The sequence below is a fragment of the Paramacrobiotus metropolitanus genome, unplaced genomic scaffold, assembly GCF_019649055.1.
Source record: "Paramacrobiotus metropolitanus isolate TYO unplaced genomic scaffold, Prichtersi_v1.0 Parri_scaffold0000007, whole genome shotgun sequence".
NCBI classification, from domain to species: Eukaryota; Metazoa; Tardigrada; class Eutardigrada; order Parachela; family Macrobiotidae; genus Paramacrobiotus; species Paramacrobiotus metropolitanus.
In genome coordinates this window covers 516,116-541,834 of record NW_026570227.1, presented here as the reverse complement: position 1 = coordinate 541,834, position 25,719 = coordinate 516,116, and the positions used below count along the sequence as shown (strand labels likewise).

Genomic DNA, 25,719 nt, shown 5'->3' with positions numbered 1-25,719 from the left:
TTGACCGTTGGAAGCAGTCGGAAGCCGTTTGGTTGTATAAGATCTACAACCATGAAGTGTACAAACTTCCGCCCTACCTGGTTGAACTGATCGACTTCAAGGATCTGTCACCGCAGTACAATCTCAGGAAGCCGAAACGAATCCAAGCCAGAGCGAAAAAGAAAATCGGAGAAAGCACGCTGGCCATGCGGTTAAAGAACGTTTTTGAGCGGATTCAAAAAGTTAATTCGCAGATACTCAGTGTTAGCGGTGTTAGCTTTTTCAAGTTCGCTCTGAAAACTATTGATCTGCCTAAATAATCTCTTCTGTAATTTTTCGCTGCATTTTTTACCAACCAGACATTGAAGTCCTGTTAAACGGGTTGTCTGCTCCTGATACATGAATGAATGAATGAATGAATGAATGAATGAATGAATGAATGAATGAATGAATGAATGAATGAATGAATGAATGAATGAATGAATGAATGAATGAATGAATGAAAATGGAAACAATGAAAGAATAATAATAACATCGAAATATCAAGGGGTAACAGAAAATACAGATACATCCATATACAAATAATACAGTATAGTAAATGGCAAAAACAAAAGGCAAAACAATCGAAAAATTTCTCCACGACCACTCCGCGCCGTTCACCTGAAGATGTAAGATGTGTTACATACTTTTCCGTCATGATGACTCCCTGCCCTCGGGTCCAGATGCGCCAGATACGCTGCAGAATGCAGATGCACTTTAATTTTCAAGAATATTCAGTGTGTGATCATTTAAAATTCTAAACCAAATCTCTGAAATAATGCTACGAACTGAAGATGTAAGGGAACAATATTAATTCTTATACAAATTAATAAATAATAAAATATTTATCTTACAGAAGTTCAACCAGCATAATTTTTTTTGGAAATTTTATATATAATTTTAATAAATAACATAAACAAAAGCTCAAATGAAATATAAGATAAATCAATTCTTTAACACCGAAATTCCAAAAAAATGTTAACTAATTTCCAAATAATTCTAATTAATCTATAATAAATTGTTAATTAATTTCTAATTAATCTCCAATAAATTGATAATTAATTTCCAATTAATCTTCAATAAATGGCAGCTTCAACGGATAGGAAATGAGTGAAAAGAGGGCGGTACCTGGTGACGTATGCGTTGCCGCGGGAAGTGCAGGCGCGGTAGTTGGTGCATAATAAGAAGGCGAACTGCTTGAGGCACTCGACGTCCTTCAGCGTCTCGGCGTTGGCCTTGACCTGCTGCACGGCCTCGTCCCAGATGGCGTTCGGCATGGACATGAGCCGCTCGGTCAGCGAGGCCTGCTGGCTGTCGTCCGCTTCCGAGGAGATCATGTAGCCCACCGCTTCGTAGAACGTTTGCACATCGCATCTGAACGCAGTACAAAATACCGCCAATTATTCACTGAGTCGTCTGAGTAACATTGACTACTGATGTAAAATTATTTTCGCCTCTCAAAGAATTCGTGTGAACTTTGAAACATTTCTATTGGTTAATTCCTATTTTTTACCAATCCTTGAGAAAACAATTCAACATTTTGCCGATTAACTTTTTATTTCTTTCCAAATTATTTGAAAAACTATTACTTGAGAATGTAAATAAATTTACGGATTTATTCTTTATAAAAATTATTTGTAAACCATTTTACGAATTATCTGTACGTGTATTGAATTATTCCAAATGGTTTATTTGATGGGAAATAATTTTGATTTTTTCAGAAATTGCTATGGAATTATTTTAACATTAATGACAAATTTTTTTCTAATGGTTTTCGACTGGTAACTTAGCTGAGTGGCATACCTGTTGGTGGCCAAGATCACAGATAATTGAGCGGAGAATGAGGAGGATCTCGTCGATGAAGGGCATGGACTCGTCCACCTGCACCGTCACGAAGTGGCGCCGGCATTTCTGCGCGGTATTGATGAACGTATCACAGGCCATGTCCTGCACGCCGTCGTGCGTGTCTAATCAACACACAACAACGATCTAGTCGTCTTCATCAAAAGATACACAGCCTGATTCCTCACTGTGCAGTGTGCATAAACTCGAAGAGCTTTTTGATGACGGTGTTCAAGAACTTCCAGTGGGCGCGCAGGAAGCGCGTATACTGGCCGACAATGTTCATGATGTTGGAGGCGATGACGGCCTTGTTGTACATACTTCCATCGCTTCTGCTCGCACAGCCCTAACAGCTCCTAAACATCAACTCGATATATTTATTTGCTAATTAACTGTCATTTATTGCAGAATTAATTTGCATTTAATTATATCAGCATAATTTGTGGGAATTGTGTGCTAACCTTGATTACGGTGACGAGGAAGCGTATCTCGTCCTCCTCGTACATGGCCCCGCTGATGGAGGCGATGCCCAGCGCAGCGTGTTCAGGTTCTTCCACGACCACTCCGAGCCGTTCACCTGCAGATGCAGCTTCTCCGTCATGATCCGTTCCGTGTCCACCGGATCCAGATGCGTCAGGTATACTGCACAATCAAACCAGAATTTACAGCGCTTTAATTTTAATTTAACGACCCATAAAAATACAGCTATAAAATTTAAATCCAATTAAATATCCATAACAACGTTATAGACGGGAATTCACTGTAGAGTCATTTGTCTACAATTATATCAAAATATTCTGTCATATGCGCATTATAGAGCCGTTAAAAGATACATCACACTGCTGATCACAGTACGATATCAATACTGAAAAATTTTTTCCAAAAAATACGAAACTTAATTCCCACAAAAAATAACATTTCTATCTTGCTAATAACTGGAAATTAATTCATGAACAACTTCTTCCGTATACATTAATTTTAACAATAATTATCACGGCATTTTCAGCAAAATACACAAATAAAAATAATAATTCAATTCAGCTAAAAAAATAAAATAAAAATGTACAACAAAATAAATGAGATCAAAATTAAATGGAAAAATTGTTGCTGTACGTACCGAGCGTCTCGCGCAAACGTTTGTACAAATTAATGGAGTCAGTGTCCTTCATGAACTCCCGCACCACCTCGCCCTGCTCGTTCTCCACCACCAGGACTTCCTCCGGCTTGGCCATCCGCGCGATCATAATGCCTCTGACGTCCGAGAGCACCCCGTCGTAGAATTTACGCTGAGTGGGTTGCGCTTAAGATTCCAATCCGCCGCTCTTCATCAACGAGGGCGGGAAGAAGATGGCGCCGTGGGAGGTGGAGTAAGCGTTGAAGGCATGCTCCAGGTACAGCTCGGAGGCCAGGGTGTTCCAGAATTCCAGGCAGATCTTAAAGATCTCAATCTCCTCCACCGGCGAGATGAGCAGCACGTAGCGCAGCGTCTCCAGCAGCTGTGGATGCAGCTGCGGCGTCTTCTCGATCAGTTGGCCGTGCTCCTTGGTGCAGGTGGTCAGGAAGAGCGCCAGATTCTGGATGAACTTCTGCTCGCCGTCCGTTCCTTTGCCGTACGCGGCGCGGATGCCCGTTTCCAGAGGAAGAATCTGCAGAATCCCCAAAAAATTATTGCCACCAATATCACCAGCAAAGCAAAGAAAATAAATTAAAAATGTCTCAAATTAGTCAAATACAAAAAAATTCACCAGCAAGTAATAAGCAAAAATTCGTTTTCAAAAAGTGCAGGCTTAGTACCACAATAGTTTGTTTGCACTAGCAGAATTATTCAAATCAATGAGAGAATTAATAAAAATAATAAATGTCAAAATATGTAAAAAGTGCTAGAATAAGAGCTGAAACCTAGTGAAGTATTGTACAGTATAAAAAAAATCTTCTGACGGCAACTTCATCGTGCCCGTGCACCACGAAATCAAGTACACACACTACAGATCCATAATAACGTTACTTGCAGTGCCTTCCACCGGCCTTGAAGTCATTCTCGTGGATCTGCAGGACAAAATACTTGGTCCCAGGGCTCTGCGAGTACTCCAGTACAGTGTCATGGGTAGTGCTACCTATATCCTATAAATCTACAATATGGGGAAACATGGGGTGTCCCTAAATAATACCTTTTATTTATAAATGGGAGAAAATACATAAAAATGGATAATTCAGATCAAAGACACTAATATTCCAGTAGAAAATCCATTAACAGGGGCACTTCCATAGCTAATCACCATCATGGGCGGTCACAGTATACACCGTGACACATGCCCCTGCTCCCAACAAGGGCTGCCCTCAGCCCGTGAGAAAACAAAACAAAGAATATCACATGCTCTTAACAAAACTGATCAACAAAAGGCTGTAGCTTCTTTCGGGCAAGTATCCGCGTCCTACTGGCTTCCTCCTAGGATGATGGTGGCTGGTAGCAGGACGGTGTCAAGGGCTTCTTGTGGCCCTTTTGCAGTGCCGCCGACAGAAGGCGCCTTATCCGGATCCTTCCACACCCTGCACCGCGCAGGCACATTTGCCACGTCCGCCATGGGCGTTGCAGGAATATTCTGCATCGTGGTCGAGCTTCCGAGGAGGAGGCGGTTCCACTCCGCCTTAGCCTCCTCCGAAATTGGAGGACTTTGGGTTCCGTACGCAGCAGTAAACCTCCGTGTTACTGTTGCAATCCGTTTTTTGAACGTGGCCGGGAAGCTGCGGTGTTGCGTGCGTTTAGCCACAGACGTGCATACGGTGTGGCTCGGACGGTTCGGCGCTGCCTTAAAGCTGCAACGCGGCTGAGTTCAGACGCAAAGTCCACCGTCCGGAAGTCAGTTAGCGGCCCCTGACGGTGCACCACTTTCCCATTAGGCAGACGGATTAAGTGGTTCGTATCTGCACTGACAGAACCACTGCCAGCCGTGGGCGATGTGGAAATGGCTGTCTTCGCCATTCCTGCTGGCAGAAAGAACCGACAGCCCGGATAACAGCGATCCGCATGCAATCTGGATCGTTTTTGGCAGGACTGCGATCGTGAAGCTGTATGCTTAATGGCATCTGATGCCATTATCGTCACGATCGTGAACGGCTGGGGTAGTGATGTGCGCTGAGCATATTGCGGCGTAACAGGGAAATACCCTGTTGTTACTTGCTTAGCGCAATGACTAGAAACGGAACTCGAAGAGGTTGCACGAGTCTGCTTTTCCTGAAGAAGCGCTCGACTTCTTTCTGCCACCCCTTTATAAAAATTCCGTTCTCGCTCGAACTGAGTTGCGGCCGCCTTGTAGTACTCTTTCTCTTTTCCAAGAGCTGCTAGCTCTTTTTCAAGCTGGGCGATCCGCTGCTGGGCTGGACAGCAGACGGTAATGGGTGCCAAGCTGTTGACTTTGCCAGCACTGCAAGGAACGTGGTGACTTACCTGCTGGACTATGTCGGGCACAGCAGGATCCGTACAGCTTTCCATGGCGGCAGGAATCGTTGCTCAAAGATATCCATAATGAGAAGGGTTGGAAAAACCCTTAGAATAGCCCGAGATATGGTGTGGAACGGCACGGGCTCCGTATAGAAAGGTGTTCGTTTCGGGCAGTCCGTAATCCATTGGTATGTGGTCTGTCGGGCAGGCGGAGAGCATGCTCGCACATCCAGATGTCGGATATCCACTGTATGCCGCTGGTGGCGGCGGAATCGGCCGGGAAACTGCAGGGAACGCCATCGGTATTGGGCTGGGGCAAGACCGCAGCCACCGAAAGGCTGGTACATTGTTCAAACCAGGAGCGCCATTTGTCAAGTGTAGTGCTACCTATCTATATCCTATAAATCTATAATATGGGGAAACATGGGGTGTCCCTAAATAATACCTTTTATTTATAAATGGGAGAAAATACATAAAAATGGATAATTCAGATCAAAGACACTGATATTCCAGTAGAAAATCCATTAACAGGGGCACTTCTATAGCTAATCACCATCATGGGCGGTTACAGTATACACCGTGACAACAGCGTGGTTTGGCGTCCTCGTCGGGATGCTGCTTCAGCTCCTTCAGCGTCTTCGACTGTTCATACTTGGTGCCTCTAAACGTGACGTCCGCCACCTTGTCGAACAACGCAACGTCTAGGCGCTCGGAAAAGTTGTATAGCTTGCTGGCATCTAAAGAAAAGTCGAGGCTGAAGCAGCCATCTCAAGCTGGCCGTTGCTCACCAGTCCTCTTCAATATTACCCGTAGAAAACACGAAATCTACAACCACGACCTCAAACTGACGGTTACTGACCAGTTTTAAATGAAGTTGTTAGTAATCACACTCGTAACTCACGATAAGTAAAGGCAATTTCTAGTTTTTCACGCCATATTTGCAAAATAAAATTCAGATTTATTAAGCTCAGAAGAGTGAGACGACGTTGTAAAATTTTATGCCGTTGGAAACAGAATGTTGTGAAGACGCAGCGCACGAGATGCTCCTTCGCGTGAGTTAGGTGCGCAACTGCGCATATGCGGTATCCTGTACAGGTGGCGCTGCGCACTATTCGCTTTTCTGACGTGCTGCCCAGTATGGAAAATACTTACCGTAATTATCGAATTTGCACCCCTGGGGTGCAAAAGTTCAAACGTTTCAAAAGAGGGGGGCTTATTTCGAGGAGGGGGCGTTATTTTTCAAACCGCTGTGCATCGTGTTCTATGGAAACTGAACGCAGTAGATACCGATTTTTCTAGTTTCACAACCTGACGAGCAGGATTGAGCATTCTGAAGCTTAGCACCACACTATTTTTGGTTCATCCATTAAATCATAACAATTATTATGAAGCAGTTTGCGGTATGTCTATCATTTTGTGGCGCTTAACATTTAATAACGCCCCCCTGGGCGGTAAATTCGGGGGGATGCGCTGTTTTTTCTAACGGGTCGGGGGAGGGGCCTTACTACAGAGGGGGGGCCTTATTATGAGGGGAGGTGCAAATTCGATAATTACGGTACGTTAACAATTAGTACCTAATTTATTTCATACACTTTTTCCTATGAACTTCCGTACTTGTACAGTAATTTTTTCTACAAGCACTTAGTTTTCAAAACTCTAAGCAGAAAAAATGAGAATTTATTTTTCCAGTCAATGAATTGACAACGGCACAATCGCTAATGAGGTGTGATTTCGGCACTATTGTGTCATTTGAGATGAGACGCTTCGCGAGGTTAAGCATATGCGTTTATGGGAAAAACACCAGTGCAGTCCACATTTCAACGTGTATACACTCTTCTACTTGTTTTTTCTAAGAACAATCAAAGAGAAGTTATTCACCACAAGAATTACCACAAAACTAAACTAATTTTAAAAATTTTAGCTATACCAACAAAATGTCACACTCGGTTTTATGCAAAAGTAAATCATGTCCCAAGTTATAGCTCTTGCCATATACACGTAACCAGGGCGGCGACTTCGCTGTACTTGCATGGCTTTCGATTTACTCTTGTACAGAACTTGTGAAGTGTGAGCGTCATTTACTTGCTGTTACTCGATTGTGAAAAACGATTTATGACAAGTTTTTGGCAACGACTTACAGAGTATGTATTACTTACAGATCAGCACTTTTCTACAGTTTATTAGTATCCATTTTTTAACTTTTATACAAAAATGAACTAATTTAGAAAAGTTTAAACGGATCGTTGGAGTTTCGCAAAACAGTAACTTGCTTGTATAAACTTCCGCTCATATTATAATAATAATATTATTATAATGGGAAATGTTCAAGCTGCGATCTACAAGTACTCTGTAATATCAGCGATTTCGCTGCTTGATGTTCCGTTTAAATTATAAAAAGTATAGTAAATATAACTAACAGCAGTAACTAGCACTACTAGCACCAATTTCATATATATCCTGAAGATATCCCAGACACCGCATGCCCGCCCTATGAGATCCAAACTAAACCTTTTATTTAGCGCGCTTTTAAGATAATCTCAGTTATTCTCAGTCATTAATCACATTTGATGACAGAATCATTTCATAATCTAAAACCATTTACTGAGATATGCTTACCGTTAGCACAATTCAAAAACAAAATATATTCACTTTCAAATTCTGCACAGCATCACTCAACTACAGAGTACAGATATAATATACTTTCAAAACTGAACTCCCAAACAGATTTGCGCCATGTCAGTGTCAAGTATAACTTTATGTAATTAACTATTGTTATAATAAAGGATATTAAAAGAAAAATTACGCCGAAGCAACTTGTTAGATCGGATTTGGAATGGAGATTTGCATATGATTGTTAAGAAGTCCTATATGCCTCGCGATACTGTTTCATCTGAAATGACAATGGCTAGGCACGCTACGCCTCGTATACCCTCGGCACGCCTGATTGTGCGGTTGTCAATTACTGAATATATCGTATTAAACTTTCCAGCGGTGGCCTGTACCTGTTGTTCAGTATTCCTTGGTTTATTGTTTAATAATTCAATAATTAAGTTCGTTCTAATCGAAATTATTTATATTTATTTCTGGGTAAAATAGGTACTAGGTAGTGTTTCTGGGCTGGGTGGCACCTGGCGATAAAACTGGCGGATAATTACGGTCGATTTTCTGAAATCAATTGCAAATGGCAACAAACTTTCTCTGAGTAAGACACTTTCTCTTTTTTCTTAACAAACTTTCTCTTTCTTTCTCTTTGTCTGTTTCTTTACTTTACTTTAGTGCTATTCGGCAACGAATTGCTGGGAACCGTAGCAGTAGGTCGCCGCCGTGCATTGTTAACGGCAATTTTTTAATGCATCGTTGCATGGATACAGGAAGTGGAAGACTCAGAGCGTCCGATAAGGTGAAGCGTACAATTTTTTAAAAAATATTTTTTTACAATTTTTTAACACATATTCTGTACACTTCAGCACAGGCTAATATCTTTCATCTGAAAAACTCATTTCCCAGGATACCAGCAACTTCCGGTTGGAACTTGGAACTGGCTGAGACCTTTGGTCTAATCTGGTACGATTATTAACATTCAGAAAAAAATGACACCCAATTCGAACTCGTATGGAGCTTTTGTGTGTACTTTGCAAGTACGAATACGACTTTTTGACTTGGGACAGAATTGGGTGTATCAGTTTCGTGTATTAATCCCATTTACAAGCAACCTTAAAAAGGAAGCGCTATCACTAAACAAACCCGAATTGTGTGTTTTTCGCCGCGTACAGATGGAAAAACAGAATATAAAAATGAATGGAGTTTCGCCGGAATTAGACGGATGCCACATGGAAACTGTGCGGTGCAACAGAAAAATCCTGGCTGGTGTGCAAATATTCGCCACACCGACGTTATGTTGACTAACACTTCGTCGACCGGCACAAAGTCGACCGCACGACGTTGACGGTTACTGAGGCGAGGAATAACAAAACATACTGGAGGTAAACATAAAACATTAAAACTTAAAAAACAGCAAAAGCCTAAGAATATAAGAAACCTAAGGAAGCACAAGAAAAATTAAAAAACTTAAGAAAACTAACTGTATCTGTAAGACGGACTTGCAAAACGCTTGTTCGACATCGTGTTGTTCGACTTGGTGTCGGTAAACGAATTTCCGTAGACTAAACGGCGGGTCATCGAAATCATCATCAGCTATGCGGGTATGTCTAAAAGTGTACGTTTGCATGTACCTGGTATACACCTTGCTTAAGCTTAGGCATTCATCTCAATCATCTGTAATATAATGAGTATGCTGCTTGTGGCGAACAGTTAAATACTGGCAAGGCCGCATCATGATATAATATTATTATTTATGACATATTATTACATGCCCCGCGAACCTAACCCACCCGTAACATACTATTCGCAAATTTGCGTTTAGTCGAAGAGATGCTCGCAAAAATTAGTTTTTGCCAGCAACGTCTGGCAAGTTGCTGGCAAAGACATTCGTCATTTTATTGAATTTCTGTAAGAGTAAAGCAGTTAAAATGCACCCGCCCGGACAAAATGACCTTTTGTCAAAGCCGCTGTCTTATCATTGACGCGCCTGCACAAGTTACATATCGATCCGCGAGCGGTGAGCTGGTGCCGTAAACCGTACTCTCTCTGATGCAACTTGGCGTGCCGGATCAGTTGCAAAGCACTTTGGGTAAAAGCTTCCATATCGGTATCTGCAGTGGCTCCTTTCTGGTAAAGGTTCTTTTGGGGATTAAATAAACTTCGTACGTGCGGTATCTCCTACTCTGGTCTTGCACCGCTCTGCGGTTGATTTCACGCTGTTTGCCTACGACATTTAGTCAAGAACGCGGTAATGGCACTGCAGAGAAGCCAGAGCTGCGAATGGCAATCACATCTGATTTTAGTTACGGGTATTTCTGCTCCTCGTGTCCAATAAATCACAGTTGTGCTTAGCTTATTGATTTCGGCGCTTTCGATGTGCAACAGCGGCATCGCAATAATTCCTCACAGTTTTTGATAATCCACAGTTTAGCACATTCAGTCCTTTCGTGCGGGAAATCCCGACAACAGACCCTTAACTGTCATGGCAAACCCGAGTTTCGCTTGGGTCATCACCCGATAAACCTGGTTTGTTAGTTTTTGACTCAAAGCAACGATATCAAAGGGCTACCTGACGCCAAAGATTTTTCTGAGCACAGAATCACTGACTGCGCCCTTCAACGCTGCTATAAATACTCTGGACATACAAAACGGTTTAATCAAGCTTATGGCTGGCTACTCGCCATCGGCTGTTAATTTGTTCCCATCGCTATTTTCAATGCACATGTGTTGCGTCAGGGTACAGAAGCCGACACCGATTATGGTTGCAGTTGTTCGAAACCAAAAGGTGTTTTCGCTTTTGGGAAAAAAGCGGTAGAGAGTAAATCGGCAAGTCTGAGTCTGTCATAGAGATGGCAACGGCCGGCTAAACGGCTGACCTTTCGGCTGACGGCCGGCTGAAGCCCTTAGCCGGCTAACTCAACGCGGCTGGAAGTCTCAGCCGGCTAGAGCGGCTGACCAAATTTTCCAGCCGGCTCAGCCGGCTGGCGGCCGGCTAAGCCGTTTATATTCGCTCTTTAATACAAATTCGCAAAATTTTGAAAATAACGTTGCAAAGTGCAGTTGAATCACCAAAAGTTAGAAGTTGTTCCGTTTATCTTGTGAAAAAACGATTTTCGAAAACTTTTGAAGCAAAAAAACAGCGGTGATTCGGAAATTTCGAGTCTGAATGAGTTAAAATTCCCTAATTTTGTACAGTTAATGGCGTCATTGCTACTGAATTGGCATCATGACGGCCGAGTTTAACCATATCACGAGCGAAAGCGACAGAAATTAGGCGCAAGCCGAAGAAAATGTGACGCAAAGTGACTCGGTGGCGTCATCTTTACCGCCAAAAATTGCACGACGATGCCGCCGTTCAAGCCGCTTCAGCCAAGTCGGCCGCCGGCTAAGCCGCGGCTGGTTGAAGTCTCAGCCGGCTTAGGCAGCCGGCCTGACGTCGGCTACGGCTTGCAAAACCGTCAGCCGGCTGGCCAATCGCCGGCTAAGCCGCGGCTTAGCCGGCCTCGGCTAAGCCGTTGCCATCTCAGACTCTGAGATGTACTTAGCAGACGGAAAAGGAAAAGAAAGAGACGGTGGATGCACCGGGTAAAGGTGCATCATATCGATCTTAGAGACAGGAGCATAAACTATCTGTATTGACATTTTAATACTGTTATAAAAAAATTTTACATTCCGTATTTATTCTGTATTCCGCATTTATTATTACTTTCTGTAATCCGCATTCTCATTCTTCGATGTTCTAGCGAGTTGTTATTTGGCTTCGGGACCCGATGTCCGGGCGAATAGTTACTCTGTATTATCTAAGACAGGGTACGTGGCGGAAAGGGAACACGGCGCAAAAATCTATAAACTGCAGTTGCATGAAAGGACAAGTTGGGCTACGTTTCACCTAATTATGGCATTACTTTGAGTGGATGGATAATTGAATAATATGTAAAGCCTAAATTATGGAAATTTCTACGGACGTTTTCCTATACAAAACAGCGGGGCAACGGATTCCGGAGAAATCAGACAGAAAAAACGCCCTCTAACCGGTTTATAGCTCACTCACAGATAAAAAAATATCACCAAACCTGCCAATTTCATCTTTATGAAACAGATATTCCAGATTTATGAAAAAAAATTTCATATGAAGAAAACCGCGGGGCAACCGGTTCCCCTAAAATCAGACAGAAAACACGCCGTCCAACCGGTTTTTAGCTCACTCACAGTTAAACGTTTTCAAATTTTGGTCACCGGTCAAAGACTCACAGGTTCGCCCGCACATGTAGCGCACTACATGAACAGCTGCTGATCGCACAACTTGCTTTTTTTAAGCTGCAGTTCTAAGAAGGGCAGACGCATGCGACAGAAGAACACTGCGGATTTTAATTTAAATATGAATTTCTCAGTTTACCGAAGATACAGAAGAAATAAAAATCTGCCGATGACGGGACTCGAACCGTCATCGACAGATTACGGCGTCTATAGCCGTCCAGTACCAGCTGTGTCTGTAACCGTCCGTCTTACCACTGATCTGCACCGGCTGCATTATTATTAATTTTCATCTTAAGATTTTGGCGCACTGTGCGACTGCCTTTCACAGTGTTGAAATCGGCCAAATACTGATTTAATTTTTATTTGTCAAAAATTGTAGACGTAAAAGGCCGGTTTTTTGGGCCTCTCCCGCTTTAGAATTCCTGTTACCAGGTGACCGAAATATGAAACTGTATAAATAAAGTGACCGAATTATATTTGGAGGAAAAGCGAAGTACTGATGGGAAGAATTTCAAATTCAAAGACACGAAATGGCTGAAAAACAAAGAACAAAGTGTCCGGCTAACAGCGATCTGAACTTAAATGTTGATGATCTTTCTGAATTTTTGACGCTCTACCAACGCAGTAATATTAAGCGCACTGTTGAGTGCTGACTAATAATACTACTACTTTCAATTTATCATCAAAAACTTAACAGGAACGGTCAATGCGTATGTTAAGTTTTTGTTATTTTTGTTTAATTTAACTTCAATCCGTTTCTCAGTTTTAGTATTCAAAAATCAAAACTACATAATTCGAATCCGCTTCAAACAAAACCTGTAAAATCCGTTCAGTCCAAAATATTGATTGGATCGGATTTTCCAGTCCGGTGCAGAATCAGTCGCATCGGAGATAACAGCATTATGCTGGAAGAGCCTCATATGTTTATAGTAACTTTATACAATGTATTTTAAAATTAATAATCATTAACCGTGTCTCATGGGCCATGGCTGTACCAGTGCAGCCATGTCCGAAGTTTGACTTCCTATTTGCACACCGTCCGGAGTCCTGTGTCGGTTTGCAGTGTACTGCTACAGCTAGCACGAAATATGTACAATAATGCAGCATCCACTATGGTAACAACATCCACTATATCGTTACAGAAAACATACACTGAAAACTGTGCACACTGTGCACACCGTGCCAGTTACGCCCTGCGCAGAAAATCGATCATTGAATTTTGTAAGCAGCCGGAGCTACGCATAATGCTATCTGTACGAGTACTTTGTCCACATGATCGTGAGACACGGCGAGAGTGAGAGTGTCTGAGAGGGAGCAAGCAAATGTACGGTGTATTGGGGACATTCCACACACACCGGTCGATGAAAATTTTTCCAGTGGCACACTTCATGCTCTTAAAATCGTCATGCGAGCTGAATAGGCTAGGCGGCACTGGTTAACATCCATTCCATTGCATTTTGCGTATGCACAGCCATTCCTTGTAAGATCATGATTATTTTGGAATCTTGTGTAAGAAAATTCAGCACTGGGAATATTTTTTGTATTTGACATGAGATATAAAACGTTATTGTCGGACAAACCGATTTTTTAACGACAGAATATTAAAGACTCTAACACTGACATTTTGCTTAATTTTTAGCACAGATACACTGCTTCTTTCCTTATTCTAGAACGAGAATCATGGCACAAATGTGTACTAATTACCGCTTAGACTTTTGTGTGGCGGTCTACAAAAGCCTGTGCGCGCAACGATCGTACGAAATAAACTCGCTGTGGTCCCCGATATGTGCAGAACTCGCCGTTCTCATGGCTTATCTTGGTGCAAGGGGAGAGACTCGACAACAAATGGCGGATTTGCTAGGTCTCAACAAAGACTACTCTGTGGAGCACTTTTGCGCGTTGCTGACTGAGATGAAGAAGAACGAGGATAAAAACCACTCGTCCACCAAATGTATGTTCAAAAATTTGTAATCTACTTTGTATATCTATCTATCTTCTCGTATATCCTATATATTAATAAAACAAGACTTAACAAAATTCCATTTGTGCCTCCCTTTTTCGAGCGACACAAGAAAAGAAACGCTAAATGTCCTTATGTCATTCGAAAGCTCAAAGTTTGTAGATTTGCAGAAACAAGTTAGTTTCTGGGGAGATTCGGAGGTTTGCAAGAAAATTTCCAAAAAGCCAACATATCAGGTCTACGAGAAAAGTGGAGAAAACACAATTGTAAACCCGACCACGCCACCACTGTCTGACTGTCTCCGCGTTCGAAAGCAGCTAAAAGCCAAAAACAGTGTTTCTGTCAACTCCGTTAAATCTTACTTAACATAAAATGGAACCCGTATGGCCATGCGTTGTTCAGTAGCCTTGAGTTCATAAAATATTTCTCACTCAAAGGCTGTTTTGAGAAAAAATACAACATCTGAAAGATAGCTTTAAAAACTCAAGTCAAGGTAAAAGTCACTGGAACTGTTCAAAGATAATTAAAATAGAGTAGCTGCCCTCCGAAGCGAAACAGCCGAATGTCGGCTGTTTCGTTTCAAAGTACAAACTTAGTAATAGCTGTTTTAAAAATTTTAACTCTTTGTTGTTAGTGATGAACTGCTATTCGGGAATAGCGACGTAGTATGTTCAGGTTATATTGAGTTTTGTGATGTGTGCAAGTACAGAGGGTGTTCACGCCAAGTGCGGCCACTAACGAAAATAATTCACATTAATTTTCCATCAAAGAGTAATGGCTTGCAACCTATTGCGATATTTAATCTGAAGTCTGTCTTAGCATTTAACGTTTGTTAGAAGTTTGAAAAAGAGACTGGCTCTAAAAACAAAGTTTAAACGAGGTACCGTAACGCGCGTAACATTTTTTTTACCTGCTTTTCGATTTGCCAGATTTATGAGCCTTTGAAGTTGACAGGTTGTTATTTTGTTCGATGAGTCATAAGAATATCTCATCAAAGAATTTCAGAGAAAAGAGATACAACATCAAAAGGAGAAAAAACCCGAAAAAAAGGAAGAAAACCTAAAAACCTTGGAGCGAGAGACGCCTCTTTTCAAAATTCACTACTGCCGGATTAACCCAACACTTTTCTTTTTTTCTCCTTACTTTTGTCACCGTTAGCAACCTTACATCAGTGATCAGATATACTCAAGCCATTTTTTCGGAAAGATCTTCTGGGCTACACCTTTGGTAGAAAGAAAGGTGACTCTCCTTCTGGACACCCCTCGGGTGTACACAGTCAACGAACCAGTAGCTCGAACCTCACCGAATCGGATATGAAATGAACAGCAACAGTCTTGGCTAAAAACAGACTGAGCAGCAGCAATCTTGGCACTCTAAAAATCACATAACATGATTCGGAAATTAACACAATTTTAAAATTAATTTTGTGACGAAACGGTGTGCCGTCTTTTTTCGATTTGTTACGTACCCCCGCTAGACACTGTTTTAGTTGTTAAATTCCTGCGTTTCGCAGATCAGTTTGCAGTCAACGAAAACTGAATTAAATGATAGTTGATGAAAAATGCTTTCAGATAATAAATTTACATAACTAAAATCTGTGCGGGCGAGAGATAAAAAATTATGAAAACGTATTGCTGTATATATGGTATTACACTGACAATACCATGTACAGTTGTACGTGTAAATCGGTGTAATACAATAATACTAGCGGTGGTTGCGAACCACATTATTGCACGAGCGCGAGCGCCAGTACCACTGGGAAATGGTATTGGGATTGTGGAATTGGAAAAGCGTGACGTACGCTCTTCGTGGCGTCAGACAAATTTGATGCTCTTGACGAAGACTTATTGCAGCACCTCGCGCTTCGCGCTCGGTGCAAAATATGTACAGCAATACGGCAGTACGTCAATGGCAATACTGCAATACATGCAATAATGTTAACCATTAAATTCGTGTTTGGCCACGCCCACTGAACCATTGCAGATGAAAGTATTTTTATAAGTGTTCCCATACATGTTCTGTCCTCAAACAAAAAATGAAATTTTTCTGAGGGGGGAGCCGTGACCGAGCCCTGGTTAGAGATAAATTAAAGTCAGAACTATTTTAGTACAGTATTGTATTGTGAACGATCGGTTAACGTTCGATCAGCGGTAAAGAGTACGGGTAAATTAATAACCGTAATAAATCAACTTTAACGCTTAAAAATTAATAAATAAATTAATAATAAATCAACTAATGATAATAATTAATAATAAATAATAATTAATAATTAATAATAATAATAATTAATAATAATATTAATAATGAAAATTAATAATAAATTAATAATAATTATTAATAAATCAACTTTAACGCTTTGTACAACATACAGTAACACGAAAGTATACAAGCGCTAACCAAAGTGGAATCATTAAAATCTGTTAAATAAAAATGGTAATTTCTGAGAAAGTAAAATCAAATTTATGACTTAAGGAGATGGATACAAGTAATAAATTTTTTTTGTCAATGGCATCAAAAAGTGAAAATAAAAGTTTGTTTGGTGACTTCGGTCGTAAGTGACTAAGTCCACGGGAAAGCTGCACCAGCGATTTATCTTGTCTAAGCCGTAGACCGTAGTTGCAACTCCGTAAAGAAACCAATCACACCGCGAGGCGAAGCCAGTGAGCTCCACGGAGTTGCAGCCCCGTGCAGGGATTTGAGGATTCAGTGAGATGAACATAAAATGAACGAGAGAAACTGGACATTTTCGCGTTACACAGATCGCCTTCGCGAAATTCAGATTCGCGATTCTTATCGCAACGCAAAATGGACCCACGATATACGGTAGGCTCTTGCACGTCATCACGGTGTTCTAAATTGAGCATGCAGCTTAAGGAGCCGTTAGAGTACTCTGCGCGAGCTGTTCATTTAAACTCTATAGGCGCCTTTGTTATAATTCAGATGTTCACAGAAAGATTCATGGGCTGTTAAATTTGGATATTTTGGTAAGATGGTACCAAAAAATAATTTAGAATTTTGGTTTTTATCGGGTTTTCAGCTAAGCGATCGTTCCCATATACCAAAGCTTAAAAATACTTTGAACTGCAGTATGCTTCAACTCAGAGGCAGGATTGGACCGAGTCGTGTACCGTCTGGGCGTTGCGATCAATCAACCATATCAAAGGTACGGTCACGAAACGGTGTCTCACCGTATCGTATACGGGACCGTATATCGCGCCTGTGTGGCGATAAGAATCTAACGAGCGTTAGTGACATTGCCAACCTTTTCAAAGGTACCTTAAAAGCGCGATCGAAACTTATGTTGCCGCAAGTATTGGTGCTTTTGCGTTTTAAAAAGCTGCAAACCAAAACCAGGACGCTCGGGACTCTGTATTAGAATTTAGAACTGGTCTGAGCTCAGAAAATTCTTCTTAAACTGCAATGTCGGAATTAGAAAATCGGCAGGTGTATGACTGTGCGAGTATGTATGTAGGTGTATTGTTTTGGAAATATCGCCCGATTTGCGAACTTGCGACAGCACATCGGGATCGGCCTTCTTTACCTTTGCCCGCCCTTTGCCTTTGCCTTTACACTTTGCCTTTTTTAACTTTACCTTTGCCCGCCCTTTGCCTTTACCTTTTCAGTCTGCCCTTGTCCACTTTACCTTTACCTTTGCCTTTACCGCTGTGATTACCTTCACCGTCCAAAAATTACCGTTAATAAACACAGCTTCGAAAGTCACACATTAAACCACACTAAACACACATATAGAGCATTTGCCATAGAAACCTCCGAGTTTGATCTCCTTCGAACGAACGATCAACACCTTGAATCTTAAACAGATCTTTTCGTGCCGGCGTAATACATAACATTGGCGGTAACCTCAGAGCCGTGGACACTTCTGAACCCTGTACAAAAATTCCGTACCGAGGGTGTTCAAGATTAGGATGTTCCACTGTACACCGCATCTTGTGTTTCCATGTTTTTAATGTTAATTTGGTGCATATGCTGGAATAAGACACTTTTGCAGAAATCTGATGTTCCTAAACTCTTTTCATGGGGTTAAAAATAGTGATAAATATGTGTACATTCTCTGTCCTTGTATGAGAATGTACACATATTAATCACTATCACATCCTGTCAATAATTCCACTACAAAACAAACGCATGTTAAAATTTACTGCATCAGCAGTCATCACAAAGAGTCTCATTTTCGAAACGGCAAAGTGGCGGTGATAGTTATTTTTCTGTTGGTTGAATAATGAAAGACGCTTTTGAAGCACTGTTTATCAACGGTAATTTTTGGACGGCGAAGGTAATCACGGCGGTAAAGGCAAAGGTAAAGGTAAAGTGGACAAGGGCAAACTGAAAAGGTAAAGGCAAAGGGCGGGCGAAGGTAAAGTAGGCCGACCCGCGCATCGGGGCTGAAAGCAAAATTGGATAATTTACACCTAGCCGACGAAATTATTTCCTACGTTACCGACATTTTTGCTAAAGTGCTTCGCTTTAAAAGCTTACTGTTCTGCTGTTTGTTTTTGTTCTTTCTGCTGCAACTTTCTACTTTCATGCTTTTGCAGCTCCTGTTGAAAACTACAAATTATTCCTAGCCACAGCAGGATTTATTGAAGAAGAGCTCCCTCTGAACGCCGAATACACCGATACTCTCCGCACTTTATTCAACACTGTGTGTCAGCCTGTTCACTTCCGCACCGAACCTAGTGAAGCTGTACAGCGCATCAATCAGTTTGTGGAGAATCACACATCCGGAACAATTCGCGATACACTAACTTCGTCAGACATAAACGCAGATACCGCATTCATACTGATCAGTTCCGTGTACTTCGAAGCGGAATGGGATTGTCGATTTTTCGAGGAGCACACGGTAAAGAAACCCTTCAACCTGGCCGACGGCAGCCAGGTGATGGTGGACACCATGCATGCGATGACGCGGTGCCGGTATTACGAAAGTAAGGAACTGGGAGGAGCACGGTTCCTGCAGTTGTGGTACGGCGAAGAACTGTCCAGCGCGTGTTTCATTCTCCCGGGAAAGAATGCCCGCTCGGCCACGTGGACACCCGGTTCAGCGATGTCGGATCTGCAGAGAGCCTTGACACCCGCGCTGCTGAATAAGGCGCTGGATTCTCTCCAGCCGATCTCGTACGGAACCATCCAGTTGCCGAAATTTCGCATAGAACACAGCATCGACATGGAAAGCACGCTGCAGAAGCTGGGCATGCGGTCAGCTTTCTCGCGGAGTGCGGATTTCTCTGGTATATCTTCGCGTTCCCTCCGCATTGACAAGATTAAACAAAAGGTTTACATCGGTAAGCAGGAAAAAATGTACTCGTCAGATGTACAGCATCAAGAGCCGCGGCAAAATCCGCGAACAAAAGCCACGAACTACAAAACTAACTACGAAACTTTATTTTCATTACGGGTTGCTTTTTGATCGTATGTACAGTAGTGCTCGCAAATCATCAGCATGAATCAATAAATCATGCCGGCTAACTGCTAACGCTCGCTTCACTAGTATAGTTGTATGTAAATGTACAAACGATGTTCGTTCTTTCAAATCCGCGGTGTAGTTACTACACCACTTTGTATGTGCAGCCAGTAGCTGTCCATTGCCTCAACGGCGTATCGCATCATAGGCGGCTGCCAGGTCAGCCGAAATGTTGTGAAATCAAACGCGTTCCGTATTTCGAAAAAAAATCTTCCGTTGCGTTCTTTGTAACTTAAGTCACAAACCAACTTCGTGTTTTCCAATGCTTATTAGTTTATCGAACATAATAATTTTCAAGCGTTTAGCTGTGAAACTGTAACTTGGCTTTTGTGATTACATAAACATAAGTGCGCAGATTTTATGCTGAATCAGAGCCATTAGAATATACTCGTACAAAGCCTGGAAGCTGATCTTATCAGCTAAACGGAGCTCCGCTGAGTTAGCACACAAGTCTACGGAGAAACGGCAGAAGTGGCTGTTTAAAAATACTTCAGTCATCCAAAATACAGTACTTCAGCGCATCCATCAAAAATGCGCAGGTTTCGAGCACGGTGGCCACATGAAAGATAATTTTATCCAGTTTTTGATGGATTGACCAAGTATGCTTTGTTAAACCATGAATTTTTCGATAATTTTCAAAACGGATTTCTGTTCATCACAATGTGAACGCGCCAGGTTCTGAATGAATAGAACGTTTTCCAAATTATCCTGCATTACCTTCTTGGTTCGACTGTAATTTTTTTTAAGGTAGCATCCGTTTCGCCACACTGTTTTGTACACCTCGTACTGCAAGCGCATCTCTCTACCTATCTTGCAAAATGAATTATCTACGACTTCATTTTGACCAACGGTCAAAGAAGGCGGGTCTGAATTCTCTTCAAAACAGCGGAGTTTGGTTGAAGCCGTGACCGTGTTGTATGCCTGCTTCCAGGCTTTGTTGAGTTTGTATATTCTAATGACTTTGGCTGAATACGGTGTGATGCAGCAGCCTCTCTGTCTCTCTGAACTTTTTTTCCATTTCATTAATTTTGTCAGTAAGGCGTTAGCGGATAAAATGAGTTAAGCCCTTAAGAGTTAGAGGCAGTTTATCGCTGTTGCTACGACTACCTGTCGCTGTCGCTACAACTATCGCTGTTTTATTTTATCAATTAGTGACCTCCCCGCTTTAGAGGCCCACCCCGAAATAAAGACCCCACTGAAAAGTCGTTTTTACAATACCTTTCAAAAATAGGTTTTCGCCGAAATAAAGACCACATCCAAAACCCTTACGAAAAAACAGTAACGCTGGGTTACTAGTCGATAAAATACGGTATGTGGCTGCGCGCTTTTCCGTTCTCCTGAGGCTCAAGTGCTAGTCTGTTCGCATAACCTCGTCGCCAGCTTGCTACCCTTCCAGCGGACAGGAAGACATAGGCCAGTTCATAGCGGATTGCTAGTTGCTACGACTAGACGGCATCCGCCCATGGCAACAGTAGGTAGCAGCAGACTGTCTGACTACGCAGCAGTAGTTAGCCAGCGAGAACTCATCCTGTGGAGCTATTTGCTACCACAACGGCTAGAGGAGACCATGCGTACGAAATTGGTAGCAAGCAGCCAGGTTCGATTAACTGCCAGGCAGAACGTGTTAATTCCTATCACCAATGTTTATCAAAGAAGCCGTTCAAGCCGTTTTACTAACAACGGCTTCATACGCTGATCCTCGTGATCGACGACTTCCACGTTTACACGAATTAATATCGGTCCTCCACTTGTCACCTTTATTTTTTTCGTCGTTTTTTCGTTATCACCGTCATGGTTTAGTTATCTATGCATATGCCTAATCAAGTTTAACCAGCCAGAAAAATTTAGCTTCAGATACATGCAGAGTACAGAGGGTGAGCCACCCACATTGGCACACTTTTGGTAGGAAATTATTTGTGACTTCTGGACTCAAGTCCGGTCAAATCCGCTGATGAAGTTTTTCCCTTAGCACTCGGTGAACGGAAAGCAACTAATTTTCCATGAAGATTTCGCGCACACGTGACATAAAGTGACCACAAGTGTCCGCGACCGGCGAAAAAAACGCACACAAAACGTTTCACTTCGTATTTTTGTTTTGAAATGATTATTAAATGAAGCAAGCATTTTTTTAGTCACATTCAGTTTCTAATTTTATAAGATTTTAAGTACTATATGAAAAAGTACATTGTTGTGTGAAAACCTTAATCAGGATCCCGAGGGAAAAAAACATAAGGTTTAAAAAATTGGGGATTTACACTTTCAATGAAGCGGCTGGCTTTTGCAGTGGGAAACTCGTGGCAAAAAACCGCCGATACCGATTTCGCTTCGATATAAACAAATATTTATTTAAACAGGCTTGTAGAAGATATTCTGTGAAATTCAGGACGAATGGACAATTTGTTACAGAACGGCAGATGTTTTCTGGACTTCCGGTCAGTTTTGAAAGCCGACATCCAGAAAAACTCAACTGTGGCTTTGATCAAAACCAAATTACACTTGTCTTAAAGAGAATTGATTCTTTAACAATTTAATACAATTCATATGTACTGATCGGTAAAGGGGAATTTTTAGGAATTTGTTTTGCGAAAGGCGTTCCAGTTTTGAAACGCACTGTTTTACTACCCCGCTCCAGGTTTTTCTTCCTGGATTTTGAAAGGCATCCTTTACTAAGCTCAGATAAATTTATCAAGTATAGAATACCCAAGGTTATCGGGTAATGTTTTTGAAAAAGTTGTTGTAGACGAAAGGAAGTTTTAAAAAATCAGTGTGTGCACTGTGCCAATGTGGGTGGCTCACCCTCTCACCCTCTGTACCCTCTGTACCCTCACCCTCTCACCCTCTGTACCTACTGTAAAGTGTACACAGTACAGTGTCGAATATTCTGATTTTGTTTAACTTTAATGTGCTTATTATGTTTATTCAGATGTCAATGAGAGAGGAACGGTCGCGTCTGCGACAACATTGGTAAGACTCAAAAACTGCAGCCTACCACCCCAGACTAGAGTGGAATTTGCAGCCGACCGACCCTTTATGTTCCTGCTGCGGCACGAAAAAACTGGCACCGTCTTGTTTATCGGGCACGTTATGGACCCATCAGCGGAAAGTTAAAAAATGCGAATCTCCATTTTATTAAACGTCGCCCTCATTATTTGATATTCCAACATGTTTCACCATTCATTCGTTGCTTAGGGGCACTACTTGTTAAATGAAATTTTGCAATTCTAAATCTGTGCTAAGGGAGCCCAGAAATTTCAATCATTTCATACAATACCGGACTGCATGGATCACGCTGCTGGGTTGACTATACTATGTAAATTAATGGTGTATCCCGCAGGTCGGCCAAGTTTACCTTTGCCTTTTCTTTGCCTTTGCCTTTTCACTTTGCCTTTCTCAACATTACCTTTACCTTTGCCTTTGCCGCCGCGAACACCTTACCGTCCTACTTAGCCTTACAAAAATGCCGTTCAAAATAACCTTTACCGTTGCCTTTAACCGTTGCATAACAGAAAGCCGCCAAATACTTTACCGTTTTCCGGATTTTTAGCGCTGTTGTATCTTTACCGTGAATGTTTACGAAAATATTGTTTCAGTAATACATGAGGCACCAAAAGAAAACACGGCAACCATTTTATATTGTATGTGTTATCAATTTCTCATAGCATTATAATAGAATTAACAAGACGAATACTAGCTGGCACACAGTCCTGGTTCGATGGAAATAACTGTTCGCAACTTGGTAGTCATACAGAACTGTGACCTGTAGTTCCATGCTAAAACTACCACAAATTTTTGTTTTACAGTATTCAAGTCTGAAACTAAACTATTTAATAAGCTGTATCAATGCTAATAAAGTCCAGAAACAATAAAGTGTTTGACGGCAGTCTGCTATGCAACGGTTAAGGCCAACGGTAAAGGTTATTTCAAACGGCTTTTTGGGACGGCTGATTAGGACGGTAAGGTGTTCGCGGCGGCAAAGGCAAAGGTAAAGGCAATGTTGAAAAAGGCAAAGGCAAAGAAAAGGCAAAGGTAAACTTGGCCGACCCTATCCCGCTGGCCTGAAGTCATTACATTGTATGCGATTTTTCCTCTTACTGTTCCCTATTATCCAAAATAATGTCACTTACGCTTGTAACTTTCGGAATATAACATTCACTTAACTACATAACCATAGTCCATTAAAGTTTTAAACAATGAAAACGACGCGAATTCGATTATTTTTCCTTCGACGGTGGTAAAGCTTCCGCAGTGCGGCCAGTTTAGGCTGGCAAATGTTGACCGTCATTTAGCTGTTTTTCCTGGTGCTCTCAGTGTTTCCACGGCAAAAGCATAGAACAAAACTTAATACTGTTTCCAAGGAATCGGTAATTTTTCATTTCCATTTCTGGGTTTTCTCCTTGGTGCCCTGCCAAACACCATTCTGCGCTTCGAAATTCGATCTCGATATACAGTTGATCAGTGTGCACGTTGAAATTTCTCTTCAGTCGGCAGTTGCGCTTGTGCGTTCTTGATTATTGGGAAATCTCTGGCTGAGCTCGTCCCAACTAATCTGTACATCCGATGGCAAACCGGCTGGCCAGACGGCGCCGGAATGACATAAATTAACCATACTAGAATCTCTCAATAGGTATCAGTGAACTGAAGGCGCCCCCACAAGTTGCTCCATTGGCAGATCCGGCCCGTTTATTTCTCCATGCATACGCTGCGCTAAACAGCGAGCAATGCGAGTGCAAATATCCGTACATCTCACTCTGTGGAGCAACTTGTGCGGGCGGCTACAGTACTCTACAAAAGTCGCGCATAGCTGCATTTTATGTTTAATATGTAGTTATAATTATGTTAATCCTGCTTATTGTTAATACAGATACATAATAAAGAAGCATGCTCCTTTGTCGAATTCTAATGTTTGCATGAATATTATTAATTAATTCAAATGGTTAATTCAATTATTCAGTTAATTTCTAATAATTTATTCGAGTTTGCATTTGTAATATTAATTACCGAATAGGAGGGCAACATAAAACCCAGTTGGCTTCTCGTCGCAGGGACATTTTTTGATGCAGTAATTCGGTGATTCACCGTAAAGGAAGAAGAATTTAGAGGCATATGGATAAATAGCAAGATAATTGGGTTTTCGCTTATGCACCGTTGTGCATAGTACAGTATTTCATACTTCTGCCGGCAAAACCATACAGTAGCAAGCAAGCACAGATCAATAACGATCAAATCAGTAGCGATGCACAATACTGTTGTGACAATACGATTCTAGCTAAATTTCCTGAAAGACAAATATGCTGCCTCGTTCGTAAAAATTAGCCTTTATTGCAAATTTACATCAGCAGTCAATGCTGCACCTGAACTGTGCGGACAACGTTGAGCGTCGAATCCACAAACCTGTCCATTAGCAGCAAACGCGGTTTGTCTGTAACATGTCCATAATTTATTATCTAGCTGCTTCATAGTAACCGCTCGAATGCGCTGAATTGTTGGATATTGGCAGGGAGCGCCGTTCAAGCAGACCGAAATGGCCATGTCACATTTGCAACTACAGGAGCGGTGGATCTACTGAAGAGTTGTTCATGAAAAACTTTCACCGATGACCGAAATATGGAGTTTTAGTCTGAGAACTTGTGCAAATGTTCTTGATCTTCAGTAAGCGAGGAACGCTGGTCAAACGAGGAATGCGTACCAGCACAACCATAACGTACTTTTTACAGAAATTAATATAATAGTACGTACCTGCCTTGTTTTTTTGGCTCACAGTCTGGCTTATGAAGTTCGCGCAACTCTTTCCATATATTATTGGAAACTGAATACTCGGTCTAGCTTACCTATGTACGTATTGACCGAAAATTTAAATTTACTGATATTGTGAAAGATCCATTACACCGTGGTACTTTTTCAAGCTAGGCGGCACAATCTGTACAAACCCAAATTTGAACACTGAACGAATCTCCACTTCCGGCAAAAATATATGATTATGTATTATATAGAATGCTTAATTTTATCGCATTCCCGTCGGAATACGACGGATCCGTGCAGTAAAATTATTACATATTACGACCCACATGATACCAAACACGAGGATTTATCCAATATAAGCGCATATTCTCTGATCACTGT

The 25,719-nt window shown here is 41.7% G+C and overlaps 1 protein-coding gene and 1 pseudogene across 1 annotated transcript; one reads left to right on the top strand and one right to left on the bottom strand.

The window, feature by feature from the left end:
* Nucleotides 1-635: 635 nt before the first annotated feature.
* LOC129582393 (exportin-1-like) lies at nucleotides 636-6,289 on the bottom strand (annotated as a pseudogene).
* Nucleotides 5,533-23,779, top strand: LOC129582392 (serpin B10-like). The gene is made up of 6 exons (XM_055473903.1): nucleotides 5,533-5,640; nucleotides 16,877-16,940; nucleotides 17,058-17,101; nucleotides 17,205-17,280; nucleotides 18,674-19,420; nucleotides 22,523-23,779. Exons 1-6 carry the CDS (start codon nucleotides 5,533-5,535, stop codon nucleotides 22,705-22,707), a joined length of 1,224 nt encoding a protein of 407 aa, XP_055329878.1. The 3' UTR covers nucleotides 22,708-23,779.
* The last annotated feature ends 1,940 nt before the right edge of the window (nucleotides 23,780-25,719 follow it).

What these genes read in the sequence shown, in the direction of transcription:
- LOC129582392 (XM_055473903.1), top strand. Translation starts at nt 5,533, where the DNA reads ATGTCGGATATCCACTGTATGCCGCTGGTGGCGGCGGAATCGGCCGGG. An exon ending in TGTTAAATTTGGATATTTTG is followed by an intron (nt 17,102 to 17,204) that starts GTAAGATGGTAC and finishes TTTGAACTGCAG; the next exon opens with TATGCTTCAACTCAGAGGCA. An exon ending in TAAACAAAAGGTTTACATCG is followed by an intron (nt 19,421 to 22,522) that starts GTAAGCAGGAAA and finishes ATGTTTATTCAG; the next exon opens with ATGTCAATGAGAGAGGAACG.